The 19,178-nt window shown below is 43.8% G+C and overlaps 2 protein-coding genes across 3 annotated transcripts in view; both read left to right on the forward strand.

Moving 5' to 3' along the window:
* LOC148183845 (unconventional myosin-X-like) overlaps positions 1-6,785 on the forward strand; it is a 28,292-nt gene extending 21,507 nt beyond the window's left edge. Inside the window, exons 4-6 of the mRNA XM_088058636.1 lie at positions 1,951-2,138; positions 2,380-2,514; positions 6,626-6,785. Of these exons, the coding sequence (XP_087914762.1) occupies positions 1,951-2,138; positions 2,380-2,514; positions 6,626-6,785 (483 nt within the window). The remainder of the gene's footprint in view (positions 1-1,950; positions 2,139-2,379; positions 2,515-6,625) is intronic.
* A 1,248-nt stretch (positions 6,786-8,033) lies between these two features.
* LOC102104331 (unconventional myosin-X-like) overlaps positions 8,034-19,178 on the forward strand; it is a 60,217-nt gene continuing 49,072 nt past the window's right edge. Inside the window, exons 1-8 of one of the 2 annotated variants that reach the window (XM_014249142.2) lie at positions 8,034-8,041; positions 8,654-8,738; positions 10,209-10,312; positions 11,636-11,765; positions 12,596-12,714; positions 16,316-16,462; positions 17,173-17,273; positions 19,065-19,131. In XM_014249142.2, the coding sequence (XP_014104617.2) occupies positions 10,295-10,312; positions 11,636-11,765; positions 12,596-12,714; positions 16,316-16,462; positions 17,173-17,273; positions 19,065-19,131 (582 nt within the window). In that variant the 5' untranslated portion in view covers positions 8,034-8,041; positions 8,654-8,738; positions 10,209-10,294. Of the gene's footprint in view, positions 8,042-8,653; positions 8,739-10,208; positions 10,313-11,635; positions 11,766-12,595; positions 12,715-16,315; positions 16,463-17,172; positions 17,274-19,064; positions 19,132-19,178 lie in introns of those variants that run through there. The other variant, XM_088058999.1, reaches the window with a different exon arrangement.

A 19,178-nucleotide genomic window follows, 5' to 3' on the forward strand; every position in this document is an offset into this window, starting at 1 on the left:
GCCACATTTTGTGCTGTCCTTAGCAAAGTCATGCCTAACCATCCAAGGTAGGACCTGTTGTCCTGAGAAGTGGACTTGCCACATGTGGCTTGTCCTGCTCTGGAGAGTTCATTGTGGGGCAATTACTTTGCTGATAGAGTAGCTGGTATATACATGGTTTTAGTGCTATTAAAAATTATGGATAGAAATTGTCTATAAAGGAATGCATGTGATGAGGAGACTGTGACTGGGTGGTGGAAAAGTTTCCTAGGAGCACCTTTGAAAGAGACGGCTGTACTGGAAAAAGTTCTGGAAAGGACTTTCCAGAAGCTCTCTGGAAAGGAGCTCTGTTCTTAGTGAAACGACAATGGAAAACACAAACTGAAACATCCGAGAAGAAAAGATGCTGTGAAGGTCTGGGAGAAAAGTTAGAATGGGCATTCTAACTCTTGTAGTCCCTGGCCAATGCCTGTTCCTCAGTTGCTTGTACAATGCTTTTTCCCCAGTTTGTGTTTTCTCACTCAATGCTTTCCTCTCTCTCTCCACCTCTCTGGCCAAAGATCATCTGCTTGCTTATTGCTTTCATTACCAATGAATTATATTTCTGCCCACAAAGGTCCCTGTCAGAGAGTCCTCAGGACTTGATCCATGATAGCCTGTTTGTACTGATAATACAATGTGATTTTTTTTACACCCACCCCCCCCCCCCCCGCTGATCTCTGACTGCTGCTTTAATAAATGAGTTTTAAATACTTTGGTGACTACAGCATCTTATCAGTCTGGCTTCTGGCTTCAGAGCTTGGCATCGCTGTAGCCTCAGGTTTCATTTGGCCTGATGAGTCTTCCTTGTCACCAAGTGTTTAATTTATAGCTTCTCCAGCAGATACATTCATATGCTTTAATATCTGCTGGGCGACTTGTAGTTAGTTCATGGTTTGCAAACCAAGCTAGATGTTGTCCCTGACCACAAAGCTTGGCATCTCCTGCTGCAATCTAAGTGTTTACTCTGGCTTGTCTGGTGAGAATGGGTATTCCTTGAGTAGAGCAGTCCAAGATGTCCCTGTGAGGGAGACCACCACACCTGCAGCATGGATGTTGACCATATTACAAAGCCATGATTTGGAGAGAGGTGGCACCATTGCTCTGAAGTGCAGCTCTGAGAATAACTGGATTTGAGCTGGTTGGCTGAACCGAAAAAGTCATGCCCCAAAAAGCAAAATTAATTTCCTTCTGACTGCACAAAATAATACATTTGAAATTCAATATTGTGCTCTGGGTATTTTATTTTTAATCTTGCTACCTCTTTTTTTTGGACTGTGAGATTTTCAAAATAAATATTTTCAAAATAAAATGTCTAGAAAATACAGAAATGTTTTGACTTGAAATCCAGAGCTTCATCTTCAGCTGTCAATTTTGATTTGGTTTACCGAATGATTTAAGCTGCACCAAACAACATTTTTTCAGCAGAAGGAAAATTATATGCTTTAGTGGTTCTTTGTGTGTGTTTGTGTGTGTGTGTTCCTACTCTATTCAGGAGGTTCTTGAACCCTGCCAATCCCCCTTTGCTTAGGACTGTGGATAGCAGCATTGAAGGTGTCTCCTGACACTCTTTTAGTCCTGGCTCTGCTATTGAGCTTCAAGCACAGTGCAAAGGGTAGCACAGTAGCTGGGTATGAAGGTGGCTTCATGTTTTTAAATTGTGTAAGCTTAATTTAACAAAGACAACAGGATAAGAATGTTATACTTTAAAGCAGCAAAATTCAGAGTGCCCCATCCATACCCAGCTGTACAGCTCCTCCTCTGGGGTTTGACATTCATTGCCAAACTGTGGAGTTCTCTGCTGAAGCCCAAGGTCCTTATTTAGGCTTTCTGCTTCACCATGACTTATTTCAGAGTCTGGCTTTGTTGTGATTTTTTTTTTCCCTAGGAGCTTGCTTCATTTCCTTTCTGTGTTTTGTTTTTTCCCCGTAGACAAACATTGGTTCCATCTTGGCATCAGTAAATCCCTACAAACCCATCCCTGGTCTGTACAGTGTGGATGCCATAGAGCTGTACAGACAGCACCGGCTGGGTGAGCTGCCTCCCCATATCTTCGCCACCGCTAACGAGTGCTACTGCTGCTTGTGGAAGCGTCATGACAGCCAGTGTGTTCTGATAAGGTTAGAAATGGAGAATCAGCTACTCCATGGCTGCATCACACGCCCTGTTCCTGCTGTTCCATTTGCATTGACATCTGCCTGAATACCCACACCATCCTCCCTGCCTTTGCCTGAGCCCTGCATGTCACAGCGGAGATGTCACATGTTTATTCCTAGAGATCACTTCCGTGCCGCGGGTAAGATGGTCATCAGCTCTGTCTGTCCTGGATTTGTGAATTAAATGTATGCTTTCTCTTAACAGTGGCGAAAGTGGAGCTGGAAAGACTGAGAGCACCAAGTTGCTCCTGAAATTCCTGTCAGCCATGAGCCAGACCTCCCTTGGGGCCCCTGTGTCTGAGAAGAGCACTCACGTGGAAGAAGCCATTCTGGAAAGCAGGTAGAGTCACCTTCATGGGCACCTGGAGTGCTGGCTCAGCCTTCTTTGGGGGGCCCTGCCTTTGGGGGGCCCTGCCTTTGGGGAACCCTGCCTTTGGGGGGCCCTGCCTTTGGGGAACCCTGCCTTCTGGGCAGCCAGGCCATGGATGGAGCCAGGCCTGGGTGGAGAGGGTCACAGAGCTGAATGGTGGCACGTCAGGGAAATGTGAAGATTGTGGTCTTGCTGGGATGTCTCACTCTGGCTGCTCTCCCAGCTGTGCGTGGATGGATTAGGCTTCTTTCCAACAGCAGTGTGGGATGTGTGTGGCAACTGGAGAGTTAGTGCTCTAGCTCTCGACTCTAGCTGTCCTCACGGTGAGTCTCTGTCATACTCTGACTCCTGGTTTCCTCCATGAGCCCCGCTCTCCCCCAGCCTCCCTGTGTTTCAGGCTGCTGGTATGTCTTGCCCTCAGGAGTCCCATGGGCCACCTGGCAGCTCTCCTGCTGTCTTGGCAAGCGATGTCATGGAGAACCATCCATGGGAGCTGGCACCAGGGACCAACCACCACCCACCGAAACCCTGACGAGGCATCAGGCAGGGAAGCACATGGCACCTGAATCAAATGTGTTTGAGAGAGAAGCTGGCAGCATTGAGGGAATGGAGACACATTTCAGGGAAATTCCTTCATGCCTGAAGAAGTCCTGACACTCCTGAGGGACCATAACCCAGGCCAGGGCAGGGACACCCCTGAGGGACCATGACCCACAGGTGACCTACGCTGGAACAGGGAGATGGAGGGAAAAAGTATCCAGAAAAGCTGAAGAAGCAAAGTGTGGCTGAGGAAAACCAGTAAGAGGCAAAGAGCAGCAGAGACAATAAGGAAGCAAATAATGACAGAGAGAAAGTCCTGAGTGTGACCCCAGGCTCCTTTGCTGCCATGCTGGGGGAGTTTTGAGGGAGTGGGTGTAACCTGATGTAAAATAGAAGCTGAGGCTAAGAAATGGAGGACAGTAGGTGTTTAACTTTAGGTAAGCCTGGGAAAGATGCAGGAAAGATACATCTGTTTTATTGTTTGTGTCCTTGTTATTCTTAATACCTGAATTAACAAATTACATTAAAATTTCCCAGACTGTCTTGCCTGTGGCTGAAGGACCTTGCTGGGGGTCCTGCAGTTCGGTACTGTCAAGGCTGAGGCTGCAGATCAGTCCCAGATGGAGCCCGTGATAGTTGCAGAAACCTCCAGAGGAGGCTGCTGTGAGAGCATTGTGGGTTTTAGGTCCTTACAAGCAGAGCAGCCTTGAGCAGAAGGGCTGCTGCCCTTGGACCTGGTGTTACAGAGACTGTTGGATGATTTATTCTTTGCAGGTATGCAGATCTTAGCAGGCATGGAGACAAATTAGAAAAAGCTCTGAAGAGCAGTACAGTCATGACTCAAGATCTGAAAAATCTGCTTTAAGACAAGCGGCTTAGAAGGCTCAAGCACTCTTAGCAGTTAAGTGATAAATTGACAGTGATCCAGAGAGCTTATGATGGTGGGTAGGTGATTCCTGAGTCTGTAAGATGCCACAGCTGTGAGCTGGAGTGAAGTCAGAGATCACAACCTGTTCCATGTACATCTCTAGTGCTACATGAACTATTGCATGAGTGCAAGAGAATCTGATTTGTCACCTCTTTTCTGAAGACAAGAAGCTGAACCAGACCCAGAAACTGCTGCCACTCCTACGGACCCTAGTTCATGTGTTTGGAGTTCACCTGTACTTGATCTGACAGTGGCCCTCCTCAGGCTCACTTACTGTGGATTTTGATCCTTGCCCAGCACATACCAAGGAACAATGCTGGATTCTTTCTCAGTTTGCAAAACAAAGTGTTCATCAGCAACAATCAGTTGCTTGTGCTGCAACATTCATGCTTGGTGTATTTCTCACAAATCAGGCTCTCAAAACTCCTTTGGCATTTGATTTTGTCTCTTTTTCCTTATTGAAAATATCCATCAGTTCATTAAAAATTCTGCTAACATTGAGCTTTTTTCTTGCTTGCTTCACTGTGAAGCTCCCTTCTCCATGTTGGGTGCCACTGCTGAAAGCATAGCTACCTTTCCTGCTACTCATCCCCCCAAGTCTTCAAATTGTTTTGTCTTCACCTGTGCATGTGAATCCTGAAGCTGCATACGGTACAGTATTTCTGCCTCCAGACTTTGCTTTCTGCTGCCCTGTTGAATCTGGTTCCCATTATTTTGAATGCTGGAGTTCATTCTGCCTGATCTAGCGAGCAGCCAGCATCACCTTCCTGATGTGCTGCTCTGCCTTGCAGTTCCCTCCTGCCTCAGGTGCCACGCTGTGATGTGCTGCTGTCTCTGCTTGGCCCAGGCTCCTGCCCTCGTGCCTGGCTGAACCAGCTCACCTCACCCTTGCAACTGCTCAGACACCCTCCTGATTATTTCCCTCCCACAAGCCTGGAAGAATTTGCACTCGTGTGTGTGAGCTCGTTGCCAAACTGAACTATGAGGATATTTCCTTGTGCTTTTCTTAGATAATTTAACATGATTTAGAGCCCCCAAGATTGGCTAGCTGGTTCCTGTACTCTCACTGAATCTGTGGTGGTCATATAACCCTGTCCTCCCTTTCTCTGGCTGTCCCCATTAATTTTTTTGATTCATGGCAGTGGTGTGCTCAGTGGGATATTTCTGTGCAATGTCCTTATTTACATACTTGTTTCAGAGGTGTGGGTGTTGGAGCTCAAATTCTCCAGGGTGAGGAACTTCCCTGATTTGTGCACTCAGATTTCTCTGACATTTCTGTGGTTGTAGTGTGTTATAACAGAGGAATTTTCATTTTTATCCTTGTTACTTGAAAGCAATTGTTTCAAGAGATGTTAGGAAAATGCTGCCTGGATTTTCCTGAAGGTTGTTGAGTGTTTCCTTAACCACAGCTCTCCCTTAGCTAACACTTGCAGGGCCTGAGGCTTTCTGCAAGCTCCAGGTTGTCTCCAGTTGTGGTTTTTTTATGCTGTATTTACTAACTTGTGAATAATCCCGTATCTGCCCCAGTCTCCAGTGGGACTGCACAACAGATCTGTGAAGCCAATATTTCTCAGGGTAATAACAGCAGTAATTTTTCTTTAAAACTATGTATGTTTTAAAATTAGACATGAAAACATACAGGCTGTTCTTGTAGCATCTCTGTTATTCCTTGCTTGTCAGCCCTTCAGATTATTTTAGAATTGGCTTAATTGCAGAAATGAATATTTCAATCCTGGATTCATTGTGTCAGTTTGAATGGTTTAGGCTTTTCCCTTGCACTGTTCTGTGAAGCAAGTACCAAGCATTTTAACTTTTTTTTTTTTTTTTTTTTCCTGGTGATTGGAAGGTGACCAGCAGACAAAATTCTTCAATTTATGATTGGTCTGACATTTGGTGATAGCTTTTTTTGCACTCTTTTTTGTGACCTGAAGTGGATGATGTCGCACTCTTAGAATGTAATTTTCAAATCTACAGTGTGTGTATAGTCCCTCTACTTGGAAACCATATGGCTTATATCAGCCTAAGCAAGGTTTAGGCAACAAGAACTTGTGTGTTCCAGTATCAAATTTAAGTAGCAAACAAATTGTTTTATTACTGTTTGTTAGTTTGAAGATGTTTGCCTGTAATTTTAAGAGATGGCTTATCAAAGGCAGAAGGAATAAAGAGTGAATATAGACGTATGTGGTTTAAAGCTGCAGAGTGTTTGCCACATATGTCTGATGCTTCTGAAAATCCTTGAAAATACATGGTTGCATTCATGGGATGTGCTGTGTCGAGGACACAACCTGGCTGAGGTTTGCCACCTTTCATTTGCTGAAGCCACTGGTGGGGAATGCCCTTGACAGTGTGAGCACCAGCTGCCCATACAGATTGGGGACTGATTTAATTAATTGCAGTCCCGAAGGTTTAAAATTTATCTAGCAGCATGTTAAATTGCTCTTTAAATTGCCGTCCGTCCTTTCCCTTGAGCTCTCCCTGCTTGTCCAGGCTGATGCTGTAACAAATAAATCTCTCATGGCAGAACACAGTGTGCAAATGTCAAAAGACTGGGCACACGTTTTGTTTTAATGGTATCCCATCACTAATTATATCTTCATGGCCTTGTTTCTACAGCCCCATTCTGGAAGCCTTTGGAAATGCCAAGACAGTTTATAACAACAACTCCAGTCGCTTTGGCAAGTTCATCCAGCTGCACTTCTCTCAACATGGACACATCCAGGGAGGCCGAGTAACTGATTGTATCCTTTTCTGCAGTGGACCAGAAGTGGACTGAGTGAGCAAAGATGAGGAGAAGCTCAGTGTAGGTCAGGAAATCCCTCATCAAAAGTTTTTCAAAGTCAATTTACACCTATGGGAAAATTTGCAACTGAAAGAAGGAAGAAGTATTTGTTTTGTGGCTCTGCAGCACTTGACTTTGGGAACCTTTTGTCTCAGTAGTGCATTAGGTAGGGACATAGTTTGATTTTCACTTTGTTAATCTCAACACTTGATACTTAAAAACCCTGGAGTTTTCTACCTCAGAAGATTCCCCCAGGTGGATTGCATCCTGTTTGCTCCACATGAAATTGTTCACTTACCTTAGCTCTGCCAATGAATTAGTGATTGAGAAAAGTGAGACCAAACTAAGAATAAATATATTCTGCACAATATCTGGGTGCAGAAGAGGATTATGAGTACCTGTTTTGGGCTGCCATCTTCAGTGGTCCTTGGAACCCTAGTCATAGAATATCTCGAGTTGGGAAGGACCCATAAGGATCATTATGTCCAACTCATCTCAAATCTACCTAAAATGAAATCTTATGACTTATGAACATTGTCCAGATGCTCCTTGTATTCTGATGAGCTTGGTCACATGACCAATTCTGTGGGGAGCCTGTTCCAGTGACAACAAGGACAGTGAAGACTGGTTATAGTCAAACTATGTTGTGCCATGATGGCTTTCTTCCCTGTATGCCCAGGTACCCCTCTCCCAAAGGCTTTGGCATATCTTTTGTCTCCATGAGGCAGGTAAAGCTGCCCTGGCTACATTTCTTGATGTATGTTCAAAGCTGCTGCTGGCTGCAAGCCACACCAATTGCCACTGGAGTAGCAGCCAGATTAATTTAGTGCTGTTGTAAATGACAGGCTTGGATTGTTTGGCCTCTGCTCTTTGTGCTGTTGGTAGATTTAAGATAGCAGTCTCTTGCAGAAGCAGAGAACTGATGTAAGACTCGTGTGCAATGCAGACTTTCAGATAAGAGTGGCCTCTAATCTTTCTGGGTGTCCCTAATGTGGCTCATCTTTTGTTAGGTTATCTATGCTCTACCTAGCCCTGCCCTTTTAAATATCTTTTTGGCACACCTCCTTGGACAGTGAATAGAGAGGATGATCTAAGTAGTCTTTACCTACTCTCCAAAGTGTCAGTTATTTCATGATTTGTTGGTTGTTGCAGGGTTCATCCCAATGAGGATTTTTTGCCTATCATCAAATCTGTCCTTCTGTCACTTGGATGTTTTTTCCATAACATGCTGTTCAGATTTACTGGAAAAGGTAGGTATCACCTCTGCTGAGTGCTGGGTGAGCCCTCTCCTCATAGGAGGTGTGGCAGTGCCAGATCACCTCGTGGATGAGGCTGTCTCCACCACAGCGTGTAGACAACAGCTCCTTAAGTGTTAATACTGCAGCTGTCCCAGCTGAGGAAGAGGCAGAGGAGCAGTGTTTGTTCTGTATCTATCACAGCCTGTTCTCCCATCTTTGATAAACTCTCTGCATTACACAGAGACTCCAAGAAAGAGCTGTTTACAGAGGAGAAGGGGAGAGAGAAGTACCTGGAAACGCAGCTCCATAGAGAAGAGTACAGGGTACAAATGCAGGCATCTCTGGTTGGATGTCATTTACTTTGGAGTCAGGAATTCACTGAGGAGCAGGGCCAGAACTGACAAAGTTCAGTTTGTTCATATGTATGCTCAGTTGCACAGCCCCAAGGATCTTGATGTAGAATTTATTTAGACAAAACTATCATTAAATAGCAAGAAGCCCCTCTCGTACATTGGCTCTGGTCTGGTACATTGGCTCGTACATTGGTATCTTGGTCCTCTCTTTGCCTTTGCAGCCACAAGTCTGATCTTCCTCTGCTGGCTACTCTTACATTCTTTGTTTCAGAACAGGGTGGTACATCAGAACCCCGGGGAGCGGAATTACCACATCTTTTATGCTCTTCTAGCTGGTGTGAGCGGGGAGGAGAAAGGTAATTTCATTTTCTGGGATATGTTTCTTGTCATGTTTCCAGTCTAACATGTGAAGCAGGTGTAAGTCAGTTAGAGACATTTCAGATACTTGATATGTAGCTTCTTCTTGAAGGCCAGCCATATGGTGATTTCATGGGAAACAAGGAAGAAGAGTTAAGAGAAAGAGGCTGAGGATGACAGAAGTTCCTTATGAGAAAAGACTTCAGGCATTCTGTGCTGAAGGAAAAAGTATGTGCAAAGTGATGAGGTAATGGAACTGGCTAGAGGCAGAGGAAGGGTAAAGAATCTTTATTCAGTTGCTGGTGGGAGCTTCAAGGAATTCAAAGGCTGGGTTGATAAATTTTCAGAACAAATCTTCAGTATAGGTAATAGTAGAGAGAAGAATTACAAAGACCAGTGATGTTGTAGTGCAAGTACTAGAGTCAAAACCTGTCTTGTTTCTGAACTAAGGGTTTATAGCTCTGTACTTGGGGAAGGGAGAGGTGGGTCTGAAAAAGTGCACACAGAGAAAGTGGCAGCTGCAGCCTGTGGACAAATCCTCTTTGTAGTGCAGCATCACCCTAACAACATTCGTGTGTATCTGTCCCAGGCATTGCTGAGCACTGATGGTGTTCCTGGAGAGGTCAGATAGGTAGGCAGGAGCATGTTACAGTTGTATTCTGGTTTTGAGGACCTGGGGAATTTCTTTATGCTTTTGTTCTCTGGCTATCAGGATAGTCAGATGGAAGATTTGGGCCTGACAGAGTAGAAGGGAGTAGGATTTCAGTTTTAGGGGGTACATGCAGGAATGGCTACTTAGGTTAATTCAGAGATCAATCTAAAGCAAAGGAAAATAGTGGGGATTATGGTTATCAATTTCTTAGGGAAAACATACAAACCAGATTGTTTTCTTCAGCAGATCTCTGCTATTCCTTCCCATCCACTTCTCCAAGCTGGCTGCTTCACCTCCCCATCTGTAATGTGGTTTTGGCTCTTGATCACCCTTGCCTCCTTTCTCCATTGATCTTTTAGTTTTCCTATTTTCTTTTCAAAATGGGGAATCAAATCTGCAGATTGTGTTTAAGATGTGGTTGCACAGCAGATATACAGAGACCTAATTCTGGTTTTACATTTAGTTTTGTGAACTATGTTCAGTTTTAACTGCTGCTTAGCACTAAATGTCTTCAGAAATCTGACTGTGACTCTCTGTGTCAAGTGATGATATCTAATTTAGAGGTCATTACCATATGTATATAGTTAAGACTATTTTTCTGTACACTTGTAGGAGCTAAAATTAATTTTTTTTTCTTGAGTCAGTTCAGTATTGAGATATTCTTCTGAGCCTCTGCACCTTGGGATTTGACTGTTCTAAATAATTTTGCATACCATCTGCAAGCTTTATTACAGCACACCCTCCTCTTCTATGAACTAAAAGAGTGGTTGCTAAATAAATTGTTGTCTCTCCCCTGCCTCTTTTTCTTCTGTTGCAGAGAGTCTTTCCCTCTGTGAGCCAGAGACTTACCACTACTTGAACCAGTCTGGCTGTGTGACTGATGAGAACCTGAATGATGTAGAGATGTTCAGTAAGGTCATGGTGAGTCCAGTCTTAACTCCACCTGAACTTTTTGGGCACAGTCTCATGGGCTAAATATTCTGCTTGGTCTAGATCTCACAGGCAGAATTGATTAGCCCTAAGCCAAAATTTGGTATTCAACAAGTCCAAACCTCAGCTAAAACAAGACTCAGTAAGTGGCTTTAGTGTACAGAAATGGGGGAATTCGGGAAACAGTTGGTATGAATAATAATGTAGAATGATAGAGAATTTGGGGGAGCAGAACCGCACCCCACAGTGGTTTGTGGGAGCCTCCTAGATAGCCTGACTCGGGAAACCTCACACTGACAATTAGAAGTGGAACAGTTTGGTCTGAAGGTACTGTTCTCCATAAGTATTCCAGTAAAGTTATATCACCTGTGGAAATCACCTATTCTGAAATACCACGAAGATTCAATAGACACCTGTTTATCAGAGGTTAAGGGATTATATGCAAATTCATGTTTTATTTGATAAATGCTTGTTGGCCTGAAGGCTTTAATAATGTAGGTGAAACCAGATAGGCAAGATGAGTAGGCAGTTGAGGATTTCAGTAGCTTAGGTGTGATTTAAGGGAAGGAAACACCTGTACAGCAGAAGTTTCAATGACAATATGGCATTTATTCTTCAGCTGAAGAGATGCTGGAGGAGAGAAGAGAGCTAGAACCCCAGAGTGCCCCACTGACAGGGTGAATGCATGAAGATTAGGTCCTATCTCCTGAAGTCAATTTATACCCAAGAACCCTGGCTCAAATGCAGGCACTAAGAGGGAATGTGCCATTCTTCTGTATTATCTGATAATCTCTTTCCAGCTATCTAGCAGTTAATGCTGAAAGCCTGGTTTTAAATCTTCCTCCATAAATCTACTATACTAAGAATGAATTAAGGGGGTTATGTGGATTAGAGTAAATTAAGTATCTTATATGGATCCATCTTTCAGGGAAGAAAATAAGTAAGGATGTGGAAGCCATCCCTTAACACTTGTAACCTGTGCTGCCAGAGTTCAGGGTAGGATTTCTTCACACAGGCACAAACATGTTCTTCCTGTGAAAGACCATTAACAGTGGCAGCGAAGTCCAACCTCAGGGTGGGGCAAATGCCCACCTACCTTAGGTGTCAATAGAGTAAATGTAGAAGAGAATGTGAGACAGTAAAGGTCACTGACAAATGTGTACCTCATGGAGGTGCTGTGCCATCCTGTTTCATTTGTATTCATGGTGACTGTAATTCTGAGTTTTACATCTTACACACACTGGACCTGGCTCTGGTGCTTGCACTGTACTTGGCTGTACATACAGCTAACATTAGCTGTTTGGTTTTGCATAGACTGCCATGAAGGTGGTGGACTTCAGCACTGAAGAAATCAGAGACATCTTCAAACTTCTTTCTGGCACACTCCATTTGGGAAATGTTGAATTCATGACAGCTGGTGGGGCCCAGATAACAACAAAAGCAGGTAAGTAGGACCATAGCAACTTGGTTGAGAGACCATGCAAAGCCCCATAAGATCTCCAATAAAATCCTCTCTCTTTTCCTTTCTCCCTCTGTTATGCAGGTCTGTAATACCTTCACCAGCAGATTCCCTGTAGTTTAACCCTACAAAAGCATTGCCACAGAATGCTTCAGGGTACCAGTGGGACTTAATTGGTCTCTGGCCCTGTTTGTGCTCCTGGATATTCTCAGACTGAGTCCACAGCTTCACAGTTTCTCTTTTGCATGAAAGAAATAGGATCAGGAAGGAGTTTGAGATAAAAGAGATCTGTCAGAGACTTTCCCCATCTTCATTTGAAGCAGTTACTAGTGTGCACTCTGTTACAGTTATCTAATCTGAGCTGGTCTGCTGAGTGAGTCCCAAAACAGACGGAAGCAATATATATTACAAGTGCTTCAAGTCTTAAGTTTATTGCCTCTCTTCTTAACATCCCAGTTTATTAATCCCATGCTCAGACTGCAGTATTGGGCTTTTACAAAAATACATCTTCTCATGCAGTGTTTTGCTGGTGCTGAGTTTTACACAGGGTTTTGCCCTTCCTGTTGTCAGCAGGAAGGTTGACTTAGGTGAGTATCTGACTGTGGTCCATAATGGCTATATGAGCCTCAGACTGGCTATGTAAGCCTACAGCTTTGGGTATGCCCAAGAGAATCAAGTAAGGGTGAGTGTGTTTTGTGCTGGGGTTTAGTCACCTGCCTTGTAGAAGTCCCTGGGACTTCCTCACCGAGCTGCAAAAATATCCCTATGAGTGATGGGGAGCCATGCAGGAGAAAAAAGTGTGTCTTTCCTTTTAGTGCTGAATGTTGCCAGTGACCTCCTGGGCTTAGACGCTTTTCAGCTTTCTGAAGTACTGACACAGAGGTCCATGATTCTGCGTGGGGAAGAGATCAGCTCCCCTCTCACTGTGGAGCAGGTAAGTGTCCTAGTATATGCTTCCTCTTCTGCCACTTCTGCGTTTCCAGGCCCTCAGTCTTCCTCCTGTGTCACCCATTCCAGCCTAGGGCCTCCTTTTTCCTCAGGTATTTTGCCCTTATTGGTAGCTCAGGTCCCAGTGTTGACTCTGCTTTTTAGGCTTTACAGGAGAGATCATTTGCAAATGCCAGTGCACAATACTGGTTTTAAGTCACCTTCTGTCACCAGGAACTGATCATAGTTGTGTCATGCAGAAGGTGATTCAGATGCTTTGTGGTCATTGCACATGTGCATGCTTTAACCTGCAGAACTCCCAGGTTACACTGTGTTTACTGGAAAGTAAAAGCTGGCACACAGCTCCCACAAAACATCCGGCAGATGTTAGGCTGTTACCCCCCCAGAAACTTCTTTCCAGATCCATACAACCACAAAGGAGGACTGAATAAACTGACATGTAGCTCTTGCGGTGTTGCTGAGCACTTGAGGGCACTCTTGGTGTTTTAGGTCCATGCACAGCTAACTGTAGAAAATCCTCTGTCATTAATAAAATGAGAGACATTGGAAGACAAGGAATCCTATTACTGGGATGGAAAAGGCATCATGTTATAGCAAAATGAACATCTGTAATGGAAATCATGTGCTGGCACAGACTGCAGAGGGTTAACAATCCAGCACCTACATTGGCAGAGAAGCCAGAGTTACTAGACTCTCTCTGATGGATGTCTGTCTAACTTTCCTTCAGATTTCCCATGGAAGGAATTTCACAGCATCTTTAAGTATCCTGCTTTAGCTGCAGTGGAGTCTGGAATTGAAAAGATTTTCCTCATATTTAGATTACCTTTGACATCTCAGCTGTCCACCTTACAAGCTTTGGCTTCTGTGAAGTTTTTCATGTGGTATTCTCTTTTCTAAGCTAAACAGTCCAGTTCCTTCAGTGCTTCCTTGTAAGTAATTTTCTAAATCTCTTTGTCTTCTGTCTCTGTTTTCCCACATCTTTTAAGAAGTGGAGTGTCCCTAACTGGGCACTGTATTCAGGCTGAAATCTCATAATGGTAGAGTAGTTGCTCTTATCTTGCTGTGAACACACATGCTAATATGGCACAAACTAAGCTTTGCCTCTTAGAAATGGTCTCTCTTTTTTTGGCATAGTCTGTGACCTTTCTTTGCAGTGAAATTGTGTGAAAGTTATTTTTCAGCCTTTAGTCTGTGGTAGATATCCTCAGTGTCCAACACCACAGTTTTCTTCTCAGCTTTCTGTTCTAAATAGGCTGCATCTTTCTCTAGCAGTGCATGAGGCTGGATAACACATAATACCGGAGGCACTTCATGCAGTCCACAGCAATGGTATGCAGCTGTAGGATTTACAGAGTCTGAACAGAGCTTTCCCTGATGGTATAGCCATTCCTGACATGTGTGTGTACTGGACCCCACACTTACTGCTTGCAGCCCAATGGAGTACCAAGGCCACAAGAAAATTGTGATGGCAAGTGGATGCTGCCATTTATCTGTCTTCACTAGATGGGCCTGCTGCACCCAACACTGGGCCTGTAAAGAGTGTTCTGCCTAAGCCCTAAGTGCTGCACCCATCTACTCCCACCTGTGGTGGGGATAGAATTGCTGGGGATTTCTCATCATGTAATGGGCTCATTAGCCATCCGAGCTTTGACATTTCAGTGGGCTGAATGGATGAGCTGGCCTAAAGGCAAGCAAAGCTGGGAGGATGAAAGGCGCCTTTGAGAATCTCGTTTGAGACGTATTGTGGGGAAAATGGCTTTGCTTACAGCTGGATGGGGAGGTCCTGTTCCTGGAAAATGTGTTCAACTTACTGTAGCCAGACACACTACAGAGGCATGGCCTTGAGGGCATTCTTAATCCCAACCTGTAAGGCAGATCATCTTATGGAGAGAAGAAATATCCAGAAAAGGTGTGTGTGCCCATGCTTTGAAATGTTCTCTTCTGTGGAGAAGGGAGATTATTCTGTGTCAACTTTGAGCTGCTGAAGAGGAAATAGTACCTAGGAAGAGAAAGGAGGAGAAAACCAGTGTGGTTGCGTGAAAAGGGGGATCTGGTAGGCTGGGCCTCAGAAGTTTGTGAGACACTGGAAGGGATCAGAAACAGTTGGCCTGTGCCATTAGCGAAGAGCTCATGTTATTTGGAGCTGTAAAACTGAAGGAGGTGAGGGTGCATTTAGAAGATCTGTCATTGCTTGTCTGGCCTACTGAAGGAATTGCCCTGCTGGTGTCCCAGGTGAGACAGGGGAAACAGCCTGTAATCTACTGCAGTTTATTTATGAAATGACAAGATTACAGCTTTCACCCTACTTGATTTTTTCATGTACTGGCTCGCTCACCCCTCAGAATTACATTCTCCAGAATTCTCTAGATGTCAACTTCTTTTCCCAGTTGAGAGTTTGCAGTTTGTCCAGGAGGGTTAGGCAAAAGCTTGTCTGGGTTTATATTGTACAGTTGAAGTTATCAGTCTCAGGTACTACCAACCAAGGTCCTTGGGCATGCCCTGACATTTGTCTCCATGTCTCTGATCTCCAGGATCTTTCCCCACTTCCAGCATCTTTCTTCCAGTCATGATCTTTGCCATCTTCTCTCCTGGCTCCTTTTTCTGTCCTCTGAGATCATGTCTTCTTGTTAGGGACCCTTATTTTTAGCCTTCTCTTCTTTCCAGAACCCTAAACTCTGGTTTCCCATTCTCAATAATGCGTGTGCAGAAGGACAGCACATGATCAGACTCCCCGTTTGTGGTTCTGTCTCATGTCTCTTTATTAATTGGAGGATTTAAGGTGTGCCACTTTTGTTTGTCCAAGTGTTATCAAAATATGCAACCAGCCCATTCCTTGTGCAACCATCAGGTAACAGGCTTTTGCTTGAGATAGCAAAAGTTTGATTTTGGATGTTCATCTGCACGCTTACCTACACCCAATTATCTACTGCCTGTTAGTAATCGCAATTGAAGTTATTTTTTCCACATATGATGATATCTTGGTTATGATATCTGCATGAGATGTTGGGTCAACTGCAAGCAAGTTTCAACCCATGAACTTCTGGGGCACGTGTCCTGGCTGTTGGCCAGCCTAACTGGATTCTAGTAGGATAATGCTGTTTGCAGGAATGTTTTGGAAAGGGGATTTTTGAAGGTAACTTGGTGACAGAATATTCTATTAAATCCTGCCCTACCAGTTTTTTGAAAACTGAGCAGACACCCATTTGACAGCTCTACCAGGAGTACTGAACTGAGATACCTTGCCTGTCACTGCAAATGTTGGCTCGGGTGATACAAATTACTGCTCTGGGCTTAGTTGTGAGGTATTTTGCCACCTTCCCTGTCCCAGCACTTGTTCCAAAAAGATGTCACCGATTTTGTTACTTCCTTCACCCTCTAAAGTCCAGTTACCCAAAGATTTTGGCTTGTCTGTGTGTGGCCTGGCTACTTGAGAACTTCTTACAAAGAAATATTGCACCATACACAGCCAGTACAGAGGCTGAGAAACCTGAAGAGGGGTGGAGGAACCTACAGTTCCATAGAAATTTGTGTGGCCCTTATGCTTTCTATTCTCTTTGCAACTCATTTTTTCCTCTCTGTATTTACAGGCAGCTGACTCCAGGGATTCCCTCTCTATGGCACTCTATTCCCAGTGTTTTTCATGGCTCATTAGCAAGATTAATACAAAGATCAAAGGAAAGGAAAACTTTAAGTCTGTGGGCATCCTGGATATCTTTGGCTTCGAGAACTTTCAGGTCAGGATTTTGTTTTTTCTGGGGTGGGTTGGTTTTGGAGATGTTGATGCATATTGGAAGAAGCTTTGGTGGGTTTGCATCCTGATAAGGATAGCATATGGCATTGTGGAATCTCTACTCTGCCACTTTTCCCTGAAAGCAGAAAGATACATTTAGGTGCCTATTTCTGCCAGCCACATTCATATAGGCTGATGTTCAAGGTCTGGTTTGTGATACAGACCCTAAGCAGATCTGCTGTGATAGATAATACTGAATTGTTGATTTGTAAGAGAACCAAATATCTAAATCCTACATGTACACTGTTTGCTTACATCTGTTTTGCATTGTGTGGAGGATCCTGCATGTAATGCTTCTAACCACAGCCGATGTGGGATGTAGGTTCAACAGTCATAGAGTGACTGCTCAGATATTTCACAGAAGAGAAAGCCTGGTGACTTAACAGTTCGGGAATTTATTTCTTTCTTCAAAGAAGAGAAACATAATTGTCTTTAGCATGGTTTACTCTGAGTTAGGTTTACTGAATTAACCTTGCATGGGGAACAAAAGCTGTTCTCCTAGTGGACTTCTACATACTGTCATCCTCATATCCACCTGACACCACTATGTTCTCTGGCTTTACTCCGAGTCTGGCACCTTCTCTGTTGCTGGTATAGATTCTTGTAGAGCTCAGGAACAGGAATGTAAAATTTTACATTTTTTTCTTGTTGCAGGTGAATCGTTTTGAGCAGTTTAACATTAACTATGCAAATGAGAAACTCCAGGAATATTTCAACAAACACATCTTCTCCTTGGAGCAGCTGGAGTACAACAGGTGACAGTGGAAGTGGGGCCCCACTGCCTTCATGGGTAGTAGGATGGAGGACATCATTCCTCCTGTGCTGCTCAGTCCCTACCACTGAAGAGGAGAGACAGCTGGGCCTTAGTACAACCCTGACCGTGGATGTCTTGTTGAGCATTGTCCTTGTGCTTTGCCAGCATAAGTCACTCATCTCCAGGAAAAAGCATCCTCCATAGTGTTTAGAAACTCCAGATTTCCTTCTGTCTCACAGCTGAATAGAAAGTTCCTAAAAATAGGAATATTCTATATTCTATAGAATATAATAGGAAAATTCCCTAAAGATAGACAATTAGAGATATCTGACAGGTCTTTTTGTCCTAGAGATTCCTATACTGTGAAAAGGACTCTTTTACTCAGCAAGATTTTCATCTGTTTCCTGAGCTTGGGGCCTTCTGCACAGCTTCTTCCTCTTCTGTGGGCTTCATATTGGATTGTATTTTGTGAAGTACCTGTGGTGTTCTAGAGTATTTCTGCTTCTAGAGAAGGCTGATACACAAATACTTCAGTTGTTGCTCTGAAACAGAAGCCTTTATGTTTGTGAATGAAGGAATTGAATAGGGTCAGTGAGGGCAAATGAGAGCAGCCTTGTAAAGAGAGACAGTTGAATAGGCAATTCATTAAATTCTAAAGATTACAAAATTGCAAGGCTATTTATGTGCTCACTTCTCAGGCCAGTTCCACCATTGCAGGAATCTTGTATTAAAAATGGTACCATCATGACAAATAATTCTTTCCTGATGGTTGCATAGAAGTTTAAGTTCTGTGGCTGAGCTTAGGAAGTAATGAGAGGATTTTTTTATTGATGACATATCAAATTATTCTAAGGCAATGTACTCAAAGCTCATATTGCACCATATAAACTCTGCTTCCTCAGGCTTAGTAAGTAGATTCATGTATCTCATCTTGATGCTCGATGCTTTGAACCTTAAAGTATGAGGCCTGGGCTGAAGCATTCAGAGGCAACAACTCCACTATCTTCAAAATTCTAGTCTCCACCTGAAAGGTGTCTGTGTCAGAATGTCAGTAAGTAGCTTCACACATAGCCTCTAGTCTTCCTTGTATCCTTAAGACTTATTTTAGACTTCTCTGAATTATGAAAGCAGACATATCCTGTATTATGGGAGTATAAGAAGATGGTAAGGGGGAAAAACACATTCAGCAGATTTACAGAATGTCATGGGTGATTTTCAAAGCACATTACTGCTTACATCAGCTCCTATTTTGAAAGATGCAGGGCCACCCTGTAGGCTCCCTGCATGTCAGGCCGAAGCTTATCTGTGTCATCCTCTTCAAAACTCTCCTTGAAAACTCTTTCCAGTCTCTTCTCCTGGTGGACCTGTGAGCTGTGGTTCAGTCTCCTGGCAGATGTGTTTCAGGCCTGCTTTCCAGATTGGTGGGTCAGCAGCTGACTCTTGAAGTTGGATAGCAAGCTGTCCATCATGTGGACACTGTGTGGACAGATGCTCATCACTCCAGAAAGAGGACAGTCTTAAAATTCATGTGAAATTTGCTCAATGACTATAAGAAAAGCATCAGCCTGAGTCACCAGTATGGATAAGAAAGGCTGTTTCTTATTTCCATCTCCTTGTGTTAACAGTGCATTGTGTCCCCTATTCCTTTTCCTCAGCCATGGCAAAGCCTAATTCCTGCAAATCACCTTGAGTCCTGGGATAGCTGCCAGGCTCAGTTACTTCTGCTCTCCTACATCCCAGGACATAAGATCTTGCATTTCACAACTTTGTTCTCTTTGTTCTTGACTGTCAGGGAAGGGATAAACTGGGAAGCCATTGACTGGATGGATAATGCAGAGTGCCTGGACCTTATTGAGAAGGTAAGCAGTGACAGTTCCTAGGGATCAGTGGGGGCTGCTGATTGTCT

The sequence above is a fragment of the Pseudopodoces humilis genome, chromosome 8 (genome assembly GCF_049639895.1).
Source record: "Pseudopodoces humilis isolate 2021_Gansu_Grassland_sample_001 chromosome 8, ASM4963989v1, whole genome shotgun sequence".
In the NCBI taxonomy this organism is placed as follows: Eukaryota; Metazoa; Chordata; class Aves; order Passeriformes; family Paridae; genus Pseudopodoces; species Pseudopodoces humilis.